The sequence below is a fragment of the Etheostoma cragini genome, chromosome 15 (assembly GCF_013103735.1).
Source record: "Etheostoma cragini isolate CJK2018 chromosome 15, CSU_Ecrag_1.0, whole genome shotgun sequence".
NCBI lineage: Eukaryota > Metazoa > Chordata > Actinopteri > Perciformes > Percidae > Etheostoma > Etheostoma cragini.
In genome coordinates, this window is record NC_048421.1 from 1,462,303 (window position 1) to 1,475,630 (window position 13,328).

The 13,328-nt window shown below is 44.9% G+C and overlaps 1 protein-coding gene across 5 annotated transcripts in view; it reads left to right on the forward strand.

Moving 5' to 3' along the window:
• Window positions 1-13,328, forward strand: part of pkn1b (protein kinase N1b) — a 35,176-nt gene that overhangs the window by 9,307 nt on the left and 12,541 nt on the right. For all 5 annotated transcript variants that reach the window (XM_034894540.1, XM_034894543.1, XM_034894539.1 and 2 more), the window contains exons 2-9: window positions 1,981-2,281; window positions 3,181-3,326; window positions 5,393-5,513; window positions 7,261-7,400; window positions 8,417-8,630; window positions 10,791-10,985; window positions 12,300-12,409; window positions 13,052-13,195. In XM_034894540.1, the coding sequence (XP_034750431.1) occupies window positions 1,981-2,281; window positions 3,181-3,326; window positions 5,393-5,513; window positions 7,261-7,400; window positions 8,417-8,630; window positions 10,791-10,985; window positions 12,300-12,409; window positions 13,052-13,195 (1,371 nt within the window). The remainder of the gene's footprint in view (window positions 1-1,980; window positions 2,282-3,180; window positions 3,327-5,392; window positions 5,514-7,260; window positions 7,401-8,416; window positions 8,631-10,790; window positions 10,986-12,299; window positions 12,410-13,051; window positions 13,196-13,328) is intronic.

Genomic DNA, 13,328 nt, shown 5'->3' on the forward strand with positions numbered 1-13,328 from the left:
ATAAAAGAGACTTCAGATACAGTATTAGGGGACCACTAAGGTCTATATAAAGAGACTTCAGATACAGTATTAGGGATCCACTAAGGTCTATATAAAAGCATCCAAAGAGACCATGTCATGGAACCTTTTAATGGAAGCATTTCTCAGCAGTTTGTGTGTAAATTAATAAAACGCATTACTTAAGTGGGGGGTTTAAAATGCAATGGCCTCAATGTTAAAGTGTAGACATGAAATCTGGCTGAAAATCAAATGAAAACCTATTTCTTATTGTAAAACGTCTGGGTGTTTTCCGGTGGAAACCCCCACAAACACTGCATATATGTTTGTGTGATTGTCTTTACACGTCTATGTTCCAGTTCTACACACATGCCCTCTGTGTTGTGAGTGCCATCCAGAAGCAGAAGAGAGTGATTTAAGCTTGTTTAAATCTGCTGTAATCTGGTTAGTGTTGAGCAGTCGGGTTGTTGAGGATTCATAAAGGCGTTGAACACCTTTTTTAAAAAGATGCCGCGATAATACCGTCGCTATAACTGTGAGGTTACATTTTCATACCATTACATTTCTACTGGCAACATACATCAGTTTCAGACGGATCTTTCTCTGCTTATTTATTGTAGTTCTGGTTTCCTATAATAACTGTTCTCAATAACTGTTCTACTGTTCTCACATATTCATTCATTCATTCATTCATTCATTCATTCATACATTCATACATACATACACTACACATACAGACGTACATACATACACACCTGGACTTAAATTCACACCTGGTCACTTTATCACTTTAACACTCGACTCAATAATGATTTATGTTCTTTTCTTTGTTTATTTGACAAATGTTCTTATTGTTGTTATTATTATTGTTATTTTGTTGTCTTTTTTTATGTGTTTTTTATTTATTTTTTCTTGCTAAAACCGCTGCTGGAATTTTCAATTTCCTCGCGGGAGTCATCCCAAAAGGATCAGGAAAGAGAAGTCTACGTTTTTTTTTTAACAAAATGCTTTATGAACATCAATGACATTCAAAAGGGTGATAACTGAAACAAATACACAACATGCCATGTATACAGGGTGTATATGTATGTATACATGATACATGTGTATACACATATGTACTACACAGATGAGAACATCTGCCTCTGCACCACCAAAGTGAACATAAAATAACTATAAAATATATAAATATATAAATGCATGTGACACTGTTGTCCAAATCCACACAGTCGACAGACAGAGACGCCATCTTGAAAGTTTGTGATCAATTCTGTATGGTGATGGAACCAAGTGGTGTCCCCTTTCATAGGGGTATGTTTTCACCCCTACCACTTACCCCTTGGTTTCGAGGGCCAAGGGGTAAGGTCAAGGTCAAGGTCAAGGTCAAGGGCTATTTATATAGCCCATTTACACAGTTAACAACACAGCACATTTAACAGTCGCTACCGCCCCAAAGTGCTGTACAATTTATAGATAACAACATGATAAAAGGGCATAACAAATGTCCGGAAAAAAAACATCTAAAACTGAATATACCAAAAACAACAAAAATACAACAACTAAAAAAGCTTTGCTCAAGTCAATACAACAACAAAATGTCACAGCTCAGCTTGTGTTAAAAGCCAGTGCAAAAAAGATGGGTTTTTAAAAGTGATTTAAAACTCTGACTAGAGGAAGCTGCTCTAATGTTCAGAGGGAGAGAGTTCCAGAGCTTAGGACCTGCCACGAGAAAGCTCTGTCCCCTCTGGGTCTCAGTCTGGTTCTGGGACAGTCTAAAAGCAACTGGTCCTGGACCTGAGTGCTCTCACTGGAGCGTGCAAAACCAGCATATCAGATAAATATGATGGTGCCAGCCCATTAAGAGATTTAAAAACGAACGATAAGATCTTAAAATGGATTCTAAAAACGACAGGCAGCCAGTGGAAAAGGGGTAAGACAGAGAAATGGGATTCAGCCTAAAAGTCTCCTTCTCTCCTTCCTCAGGGCGATCCGGGCGGGCTGCCGGTGCTCCAGCAGCTCGGTCTGGACCAGAACTCCGACTTCTCCGACTCCAGCGTGCAGCAGCGCCTGGACGAGCACCGCGAGCGGATCCGCAGGGAGATCCGGCGGGAGCTGAAGATCAAGGAGGGCGCGGAGAACCTGCGCCGGGCCACCACCGACAAGAGGAACGCCCAGCAGGTGGACTCGCAGCTCCGCAGCTCCACCCGCAAGCTGGAGTCCCTCCACGCTCAGCTGCAGGAGCTGGACGCACACATCGTCGTCAAGGGCCCCGACGACAACAAAGGTACCGCGTCCGCCATCACCATGGAGAGGTGGTTCATACCACCATTGTGCACGGAGCCCCTAAAGGGGTGTGTGTCAAAGCCGAGGCCCGAGGGCCAAAACCGGCCCCTCGATCATTTGGATCCGACCCGCATAACAATTTAGGTTCACAACAAATGTCGGCCCACCCAGTTGTGCGCCTAATATGACGCAATTATGAGACATGTGGAGCAGAATTTGGCAGATTTGGTGATTAGCGAAATTCCCCCAGAACCAGTGAGTTGCCGTGTTAAGGCTGTGAAACTGGTTGTTGTGAGTCCGCCGTGTGGAAGACTGTTTTTAAAAATTCAATCTTTGTTTTGCCCGAGTTGCTAAACTCGGTGATGGCTAAGGAACTTTTTGCAGATTTTTTTGTTTTATGTTGAACAAACTTTAAGATATCTTACTTTTCTGGTTGCATACTGTACAGTTGTGCTCATAATTGTACACACCCTGAAAGAATTTGTTAAATGTGTACCATTTCTTTAAAAAAAAACACAAGTTATCTGAAAAACGTACTTCTATTTTAATGGGTGTAGTTGTGTACGGAGCCCCTAAAGGGATGCGTGTCGACTCAAGGCCCGGGGGACAAATCCGGCCCCTTTATAATTTTGATCCGGCCCGCATAACAATTTTAGGCTATGAAAGTATCAACGTTTGGTTTCAATGTGGTCATTATGATGGATTACTTTGGTCAAGCATGTGATTTTTATATATAACACATAAACTGGAACCAGTTTCTCCCTCAAAGGCAGCAGATCATCATAGAAACCTTTTGGTCTGCTTTTCCAAAGCAGTTTATGGGCTAAAACACGTGACATTCGTTTTTTATGTGTAACAATGATGTTTATCAGTAACCTGACCTTTTTACCGTCCAACCAGATGCTCCTAGGTCTCCGGACTCGCTCAACCGGACGTCGACCAACCAGCGGCGCATCGCGGCTCTGGAGCGCCAGCTGAACATCGAGCTCAAAGTCAAACAGGGAGCCGAGAACATGATCCCCATCTACGCCAACGGAGGCACCAAGGTACTGGGTGGGGGTGGGGGGGGGGCAGTAGCTCAGTCCGTAGAGAGGGGTTGGGAACCGGAGGGTCGCTGGTTCTAGGCCCCGTATGGACCTTAGTACGGAGTGTGGACTGGTAGCTGGAGAGATGCCAGTTCACTCAGGACCTGAGCATGTGTGTGTATCTCAGGCCTGTGTGCAGTGATTACTAACAAAATAGAGTGTAAGTTGTAATTTCCCACATAGGGGATCATTAGAGAGTATAAATTAAATGAAATGTAATTATAAAGTTCTCTCAGGTCCAATTCAGAAGGCTGGTTCAGACGTGTGTTTTCCACTCCGCGGTGGAGAAAATAAGCTCCCAAGTAGTAAGATTCTCTCGGACCAGGATGGGTTTCTAGCCAAGGTTTTACACAACGTTACAGGAAACAACAGAATGGACCAAAATCTGAGATGAAATTCACTCACAAAGTTATCTGAGATTTGCACGGACCCACTACCGTCTGCACAAACTGTTGAAAAACGGTCCTTTGTTCAAGCAACGTGGACAAAGAGACTTATCGTATGAAATCATAACGAGAGTTATCTCAAGCATCATCACAACTGGCCAGTGCACCCCCCCCCCCTCCAAAACCTACTAGAAATTCCTTTACATAAATTATTCCTTTACATAAATTATTTTATTACAAGTACTTACTTTTCAATATTCATGGTCACAGGTTAATATAATTTATATTATGCTACCAACTTGCTTCATTACTCTAATTACACATTTAATTTAATTTTAACGTAACGTACACCGCGCAATATTGTTTCTTGTATCATGGCAATCGCACTTTAAAATACCTTAATTTGACGCCATTTTGCGTACTTTCAATCTACCATATAATCATTTTCTAATGTTTTGCCTGTATTTTTTGTGTGTTTACTTGTTTTGTGTGTTTTTGTTTTTTTACTGTTATTGAAGAAGAAAATGCTGCTGCTGTAATAAGAAAATGTCCCCGTTGTGGGATGAATAAAGTCTAATCTAATCTAATCTAACATGAGCACCGTAGACTGAGTCAGAAAAGGTACAAATTTCAGCAAAGTTCACCAGAACACAACAAAATTGAAATTTTTTATTTTTAGACATAATGGTGGCGGTTCAGGACGTAGGAGGGCATAGTAGGGCGTAGTAGGACGTAGCCGGGCGTACTGGGGCGTAGCAGGGTGTACTGGGGCGTAGTAGGGTGTAGTAGGGTGTAGTAGGGCGTAGCAGGGCGTAGCAGGGTGTAGTAGGGCGTAGCAGGGTGTAGTAGGGCGTAGTAGGGCGTAGCAGGGTGTAGTAGGGTGTAGTAGGGTGTAGTGGGGCGTAGCAGGGTGTAGTAGGGCGTAGCAGGGTGTAGTAGGGCGTAGCAGGGTGTAGTGGGGCGTAGCAGGGTGTAGTGGGGCGGGGCGTAGTAGGATGCAGTAGGGCGTAGCAGGGTGTAGCAGGGCGTAGCGGGGTGTAGCAGGGCGTAGCGGGGCGTAGTAGGGCGTAGCAGGCTGTAGCGGGCGTAGTAGGGCGTAGTAGGGCGTAGCAGGGTGTAGCAGGGCGTAGTAGGGTGTAGCAGGGCGTAGCAGGGTGTAGTAGGGCGTAGCAGGGTGCAGTAGGGTGTAGTAGGGCGTAGTAGGGCGTAGCCGACACTGACAGTTTGCTGATCAAATAAATTATAGGAACTTAATCCGTTAGCAGGAGGATCTCGAGATAAAATGAGACCAATTCATTTAATAAAAGGCCTTAAAACATTTCTTTTCCTTTTTTTTAGCAAAGCTGTTGGTCCCTTTAGACGTTTCTTATCCTCTCTTCTAAGAATAGCTTTATTTTCTTTTTTTATTCTTTATTTTTTGTTTTATTTTTCTCTTTTTTTACCTGTAGCACTTTGCGATCTATTGATGAAAAGTGCATTATAAATAAAATGTATTATTATTATTATTATTATTATTTTCTTCTGTGGAACTCTTCTAGCTAAACCCTTAACTCTCAACACTGCTGATTCTGTAATATTTGTATGTATATTTGGGATGTATATGTATATTTCGACCATCTCTGTTCCCCCCCCCCCCCGCAGGACAAGAAGCTTTTCCAGTCGGCTCAGCAGATGCTGCAGGACAGCAAGACCAAGATCGACATCATCCGCATGCAGGTCCGGAAGGCCATGCAGGCCACGGAGCAGTCCGAGGACAACCAAAGTACATATTTGATTTTTGTTTTTGTTTTTTAAATCCTCACTCTCTCATCTTTCAACTCCTCTTTCATCCCACCTGTCATTCACTCTCTTACTAAGCTTATAAGCACTGCATATTTTATGATGCGCTGGTAATGGATCAATCAATCCGGGCCTCAGAACTTCCCAGTGTACGGTCTTCCGGTCTCACACACACACACACACACACACACTCCATTACAGCCCTCTCTCTGTCAGGTTAGAGGCGTATTGATGTTCCTGCATCCGCTTGATGTTGCCCAACAACTAAAAGCCACGGCTCATTGAGCAGAGGTTACAGAGGAGGCAGGACTGATGCAGGGAGCCAGGAAGGGGGGCGCGACTGAGACGGACTGAGTCAGAGATCACGACAGAGTCAGGTGGAGGTGTAGGAAGACGGAGTCTGGGAGGAAAAGCCAGAAGGAGAAACACAAAGCTTAGAGCAACGGTGAAAGGAATGGAAAGGACAGCGAGCTGATTTTGGTGCAAGCTTCTAAGGAGCGTTCGTTTGGTCAAATCTGACCCCTGTAAAAAATGTATCTACTCTGTAATCTACTGTATATCTGAAATATGGGTTTCTTTTTCACCAAATAAGTACCACCAAAAAAATGGATTGGATTCCTTCCGACGTTCTTTGCAAATACTCTTTCATTCCTCTGATCTGAACTATTAGTCAAAACAATTCCTAGTTTCTGCTTTTTTAACTCAAACATTAGGTATAATTCTATATAAATGAGGGTTATTGACCATGAATTCCAAAAGGAAGTATAACTAGTAAGGTTGTGTTAGTGAAAACTAAAAAAATTACCTGAAAAAGGGACAAAAATGTCAGATTTTGTCTGTTTTTGACCCGGGAGGGGGGGACAACCCAAGGGTTAATGTACCTTTTAAAGCGACATATTTCAAGTCTAGTGGTATCTCGATTCACGAAACTTTGGGCTTGTGTAGAGGATACATTAACACATTAAATAAAAAGGGCTTTGGAACTTAACTTGCCATTTAAATGATCTTTTTCTGTTTCTCTTTCTGCTTAAGGAGCTTATAATTTATATTTATTTAAAGGGGGGGGGGACTCCAGCTTTTTGCTGCCCCCAAGTGGCCACAATGATTGCACGTTTAAGAGTAAATATTTGAGTCAATGAAGCATTTCCCTAAACAGGACACACACATTTATGTGAAAACAAATTATCCCACACAAGAAAAACATCAACAAGACAGTTTGTTGTACTCATCATAAATACTTGGAACTGCATGGTGCGAGAGAGTTGATTACGATATATAATCTCAACGCTAGAAGGCAGTGATTCCTACACATTGCATCTTAAAACTAACACCCGCCAACCTGCCAAACGTCGATTTAAAAGGAACTTTGGCTGGTACAATTTAAAGTTACGAGCTGATTCGGCTGGTGATGAATGAAGCGAAGCGTCTGTTTAAATCGGCAGGCTGCAGAAACCATCCGACAAGTCGGTGTTTACGGATTGGTCTGTTCTCCGGCAAGACATTTGGGCGGTTGGGTGTGTGTTTGGTGCCCATAGAAAATGCCTTTTTTTTTTTTTTTTAATACAGGACCGATAATTTTGTGCCAAGCCCCAGGCGACGCTCATAATCTGTCTTATTTTTCCTGGAAAAAAGTAGCTGGTGTAAAATCTGCTTGGCTGGTAACTTTGAAAATGGTACTAGCCATGTTTTGCTGTCCCTTGTTGCCGACTTAACCCGCCACTGTGTCCCAGGTACGCATGACGGGGTGGAGCTGCGCGTGGAGGAGCTGTGGCATCACTACCGCGTGGAGCACGCCATGGCCGAGGGAGCCAAGAACATGCTGCGCCTGCTGGGGGCCGGCAAGGTCCACGACAAGAAGGCCATAGCTGAGGTCAGAGAGCCGGCGGGAGGCGGTTTCATCTAAAAACATTCTTGTTTTAATCCACTGGTCCAACTAGAGCTAGAGCTGTTCCAACTAGGGCTAGGACTGGTCCAACTAGGGCTAAGACTGTTCCAACTAGAGCTAGAGCTGTTCCAACTAGGGCTAGGACTGGTCCAACTAGGGCTCGGACTGGTCCAACTAGAGCTAGAGCTGTTCCAACTAGGGCTAGGACTGGTCCAAATAGGGCTAGGACTGGTCCAACTAGGGCTAGGACTGGTCCAACTAGGGCTAGGACTGGTCCAACTAGGGCTAAGACTGTTCCAACTAGGGCTAAGACTGTTCCAACTAGGGCTAGGACTGGTCCAACTAGAGCTAGAGCTGTGCCAACTAGGGCTAAGACTGTTCCAACTAGAGCTAGAGCTGTGCCAACTAGGGCTAGGACTGGTCCAACTAGGGCTAGGGCTGTTCCAACTAGGGCTAGGACTGGTCCAACTAGGGCTAGGACTGGTCCAACTAGGGCTAGGGCTGTTCCAACTAGGGCTAGGACTGGTCCAACTAGGGCTAAGACTGGGCCAACTAGGGCTAGGACTGGTCCAACTAGGGCTAGGACTGGTCCAACTAGGGCTAGGGCTGGTCCAACTAGGCCTAGGGCTGGTCCAACTAGGGCTAGGGCTGGTCCAACTAGGGCTAGGGCTGGTCCAACTAGGGCTAGGGCTGGTCCAACTAGGGATAGGGCTGGTCCAACTAGGGATAGGACTGTTTGTGTGTGTTGTGTGCAGGCTCAGTGATAATAATGTGTGTTTTGTGTGTTTGTGCGTGCAGGCTCAGTGTTGATAATGTGTGTGTTTTGTGTGTTTGTGCATGCAGGCTCAGTGTTGATAATGTGTGTTTGTGCGTGCAGGCTCGGTGTTGATAATGTGTGTTTGTGCGTGCAGGCTCAGTGTTTATAATGTGTGTGTTTTGTGTGTTTGTGCGTGCAGGCTCAGTGTTGATAATGTGTGTGTTTTGTGTGTTTGTGCGTGCAGGCTCAGTGTGGTCTGAGCGAGTCTACGCAGCGCCTGGACCTGGTGCGCTGCTCCCTGGAGCAGCGGCTGCAGGAGCTCCCCGAGGATCACCCCAAGGCGTGTCTCATCAAGGAGGAGCTGGTGCTCGCCTCCTCCTCGTCCTTCAGCGCCCGCAACAGCACCCCCTACGTCCACAACCAGTACAGCACCATGAGCAAGCCCTCGCCACTCACAGGTCGCTCTCGCATGAAAAATAAATCAAAATAATCAAGGATGTTGAAAAAACAAACAAAAACTTCTGAAAGAAATTACAAATAAAGTGACAAAAAAGTGACAAAAAAGTGACAAAAACATCAAAAAGTGACCAAACAAAGCTTAAAAAACATAGAATAATGACAAAAAAGCTTCAAAAACATAAATAAATTAAAAAAGAAAAAGCTTCAATAACATAAAAAAGTGACGAAATAAGTGTCAAAAACATAAAAAGTGACAAAAAAAGCTTCAAAAACATTAAAAAAAATGACAAAAAAGGCTTCAAAAACATCAAAAGTGACAAAACAGCAGGAAAAGAGCCTTGTATTGTAAAAGAACGCTAAATATTGACAAAAAAAGCTTACATTTTAAAATGGTAAACCTAGAAAAACTGGCACGGTTGTCTAGGACAAGGATTTAAAAAAGTAGAATTAAAAAGAAAACGTAGATGTTTAATAAAAAAAAAAAAAACATTAACTGTAATTATGAAACAACTGTTTAACACGTGGGCAGTCACAACTGACGTTCTCAACTACAAGTTTGAGGTTTGAGTCTACAACCATACAGGAGACTTTCTTGTCACCTAATCAATTAATTGATCACCTAATTAATACTGTCCTTTCCCGCGGTCTCCATGCCGACGCACTGGCCAACAACGCGCCGGATATAGGAGAGATATCTGAAACAATCTGGCCTGGTTGCGAAATTATGGACAACCGTGCTAAAGGTGGAGATAGGATTTTAGCCCAGTTTACCTCACACTCAAGTTAGTGCGGAACGTATACCCAGAGATACGCCCCGGCCTGGCCCGGCCCGGCCCGGCTCGAGGATAGTGGCGGGTAATATCATCCCGACCCGGACCGCGGTCGAGTTTGGGCTCGAGCTGAGAATCTAAACTCTGGTCTGCCATTAGTCTCGCGTTGCCGACCCTCCTCCAAGACCCTCTGAAGGAGGGCCTGGCTACTCCAATTAGCAAAATGCTGCTCTTGTTTATTGGCATTTCTTGTTCTAAACCAATCAGAATCGTCATGGGCGGAGCTAAACTCCGCTAAGAGCCGCTGCAAAGTAGTCGTGGGAGAGAAGCAACGATCTTCCACTTCCGGGATTGCTCCTGTTACGCAGGAAAGTCCACCAGATGCATGTTTTTTTCGCCGATGTCCGTCCCCTTCCACTTCCTTGTGTTGGCGCTCTAACCTGCGGCTGATTTCTGAGGACTATGGTGACCTGGTCCTCAGGTCTCTGCAGGGTAAATCCAGACCGCTAGCTGGACTATCTGTCCAATCTGAGGACTATGGTTACCTGGTCCTCAGGTCTCTGCAGGGTAAATCCAGACAGCTAGCTAGACTATCTGTCCAATCTGAGGACTATGGTGACCTGGTCCTCAGGTCTCTGCGGGGTAAATCCAGACAGCTAGCTAGACCATCTGTCCAATCTGAGGACAGTGGTTACCTGGTCCTCAGGTCTCTGCAGGGTAAATCCAGACAGCTAGCTAGACTATCTGTCCAATCTGAGGACTATGGTTACCTGGTCCTCAGATCTCTGCAGGGTAAATCCAGACAGCTAGCTAGACTATCTGTCCAATCTGAGGACTATGGTTACCTGGTCCTCAGGTCTCTGCGGGGTAAATCCAGACAGCTAGCTAGACCATCTGTCCAATCTGAGGACTATGGTTACCTGGTCCTCAGGTCTCTGCAGGGTAAATCCAGACAGCTAGCTAGACTATCTGTCCAATCTGAGTTTCTGTTGACGACCAGGGTTACATAACATTGGTAGAAACGTTATTGCCTTTTGTCTCCTTTTCGCCTCATTTTAACCTCCTTTTCACCTCCTTTTTACCTCCTTTTCGTCGCCTTTTCGTCGCCATTTTTGTTGCCTTTTTCATGGCCTTGTTGCCATGGTAAATACAGACATGCAGGACTATGGTTACCTGGTCCACAGATCTCTAAAGGGTAAATCCAGACAGCTAGCTAGACTACATGTTCCACCAAAACCATCCCTGAGGCTAGCTTCAAGCTAGCGTCGTTTAGCATTTTGGCCAGATGGCTAAAATCGTTCCTTCAGAGTCGGCTGTTTTTGAGCACTAATCTTTATAACTCATAAAAACATAAAACCATTTGAATTAAAGGGCCTTGTCTTCCTACAGGTACTCTCCAGGTGCGTCTCCTGGGCTGTGTGGGGCTGCTGGAGGTGATCCCGGGCCGGACCAAAGGGAGCCCGCTGGTTCTTCCCTCGTACTCTCCGGCAGACGGACGCTCCTCCTTCAAACTGAGCGGCCTCTACAGCCGCAGCACCAGCAGCATGAGCCTCAAGATCCCCGGCAAGAGCGAGGAGCTCTCCTGTAAGCCTTTCAGCTCTTATTCTGAACAGATGCCCTTTAAATCAGGGCTCTAAATCACTCATGCAATCACGATGTAATACCATATCTTTGGATAACGGTACAATATTTGCTGATATCACAAAAACTGCCACAATACAATTTGGACTTGATTCAGTTCAGGGGCCTGCGACCGATATTACATATATAAAACTGTCAAGTGCACCACTGTGGCCCTGTTGCTTGCTCTGGAGGAGACTACTAGACCTGTTGGGTCCTTGTAAATTCTGGAGTGTGGTCTAGACCTGCTCTATCTGTAAAGTGTCTTGAGATAACTCTTGTTATGAATTGGTACTATAAATAAAATTGAATTGAATTGTCCACTTAGAAGGGACCCAAACACAAGGGCTTGATTGAGGGCCCGGTCCGACCCGGACCGCGGTCAAATTCAGGCTCATGCTGAGAATTTTAAGTCTAGTGTGGCATTGCCGACCCTCCTCCAAGGCCCTCTGAAGGAGGGTCTGGCTACTCCAAATAGCAAAACATGCTCTGGTTTATTGGCATTTCTTTAAACCAATCCGAATCGTCCTGGGCGGTGCTGAACTCTGCTAAGAGCCGCTGCAAAATAGTCGTGCCAGAGAATTAACGATTTTCACTTGGACAATCAACAGAGGAAACACTGGGAATCTCAAAGATGACAATATGGGTCAATATTTTCATTTTGTGTCATTAATACTGGATCGTTGAGGATTAGATCGATCCAGATCAATGTATCATTACACCCTTACTTTAACCCTGGTGTTGTCTTCACTTTTGGGACCCTCTCGGGTCAAACTGACCCGGGACTTATTTGGGGTTTTAAACACAATTCTGAAATAACATTTTACTTCATAATCTATTACCAAATATTGTCTTTATCTCCATTTCCAACAGCTGAGATAACATCTATGTTTAGGGAATGCATCAGTCTCTACCAGCACACTATTAAACATGGAAGTGGGGTTTGTTTTTAGTCATAAGGTTATAATTCATGTTAAAAATCCACTATGGAAACAACATAAGTGTCATATCCAGAATAATGTCCTGAGTCAGGAATACATGTTTATCACAGGAAATAAGGAAAGGACGCCACCAAAATGTAAAAATTTGAAACGGGTCAATTTGACCCAAATACCTCACAAGGGTTAAATGATCAGTTTACAACTACGTGGTGGACTTGTATGCATGCTGTTTATCAGTTGCTGTGTGTGTGTGTGTGTGTGTGTGTGTGTGTGTGTGTGTGTGTGTGTGTGTGTGTGTGTGTGTGTGTGTGTGTGTGTGTGCGTGTGTGTGTGACAGCGGAGGTGAGCGCCGTGCTGAAGCTGGAGAACACGGTGGTGGGGCAGACGGCGTGGAGGACGGTCGGAGAGCAGGCCTGGGACCAGAGCTTCACTCTGGAGCTGGAGAGAGTAAGACTCCGATCACGCTCACTCCGTTAGCGTTTGATTCAGCCGGAACTTGATGCTCCACACACACAAAAAACCACACCACAGACACATTCTGGGATAGCAGAAAAAGAGCTTGGGTTGTTTGTATTTTCAACCAATCACCAGGCGTCTTAGGAAGCGCAGCGACGGCGGCTCTGCAAAATAGTCTCTGGAAGGAAGATGTTCTAATGGAACATCTGCACCCCGCTAAAGAAAACACCACATGCAGTATTAAATGAAGTTAACTGTTCACACAGTACAAAAACATGAGCTATTTAAATCAGCTGATACATGGTTATACCTCATTATCTCCATTGTTACACCTCATTATCTCTTACCAGTGTATCACCATGTGGACTAACCGGTCCCAAAAGAAATGCCCTAAGCAAATTCTTTACAATCATGCCTTGTTGCATCCGATTGTATTTCAAAACTTCCCATTTTCATTGTGTAGCTCGAGGGTTGTTCTTGTTTTGAAGGGGCAGGATCTCCTTGGGGCATTCGATTGTTGTTGTGTTGTTGTTGTTTGTTTCTCATTGTGCAGAGCTGCCTATAGTGGGATTAATAAAGTTGTTTTGAACCTGAATGAATGTTACATTGTGTGTGTTTTTTGTGTGTGACTAGTCCAGGGAGATGGAGATCGCAGTGTACTGGAGAGATTACCGCTCCCTGTGCGCTCTCAAGTACCTGAAGCTGGAAGAGTTCCTGGACAACCAGCGGCACCGAGTCCAGCTGGAGCTGGAGCCACAGGGGCTGCTGCTGGCCGAGGTACAGGACGCACACACACACACACACACACACACAGACACACAGACACAGACACACACACAGACACACAGACACACACACACAGACACACAGACACAGACACACACACACAGACACACAGACACACACACAC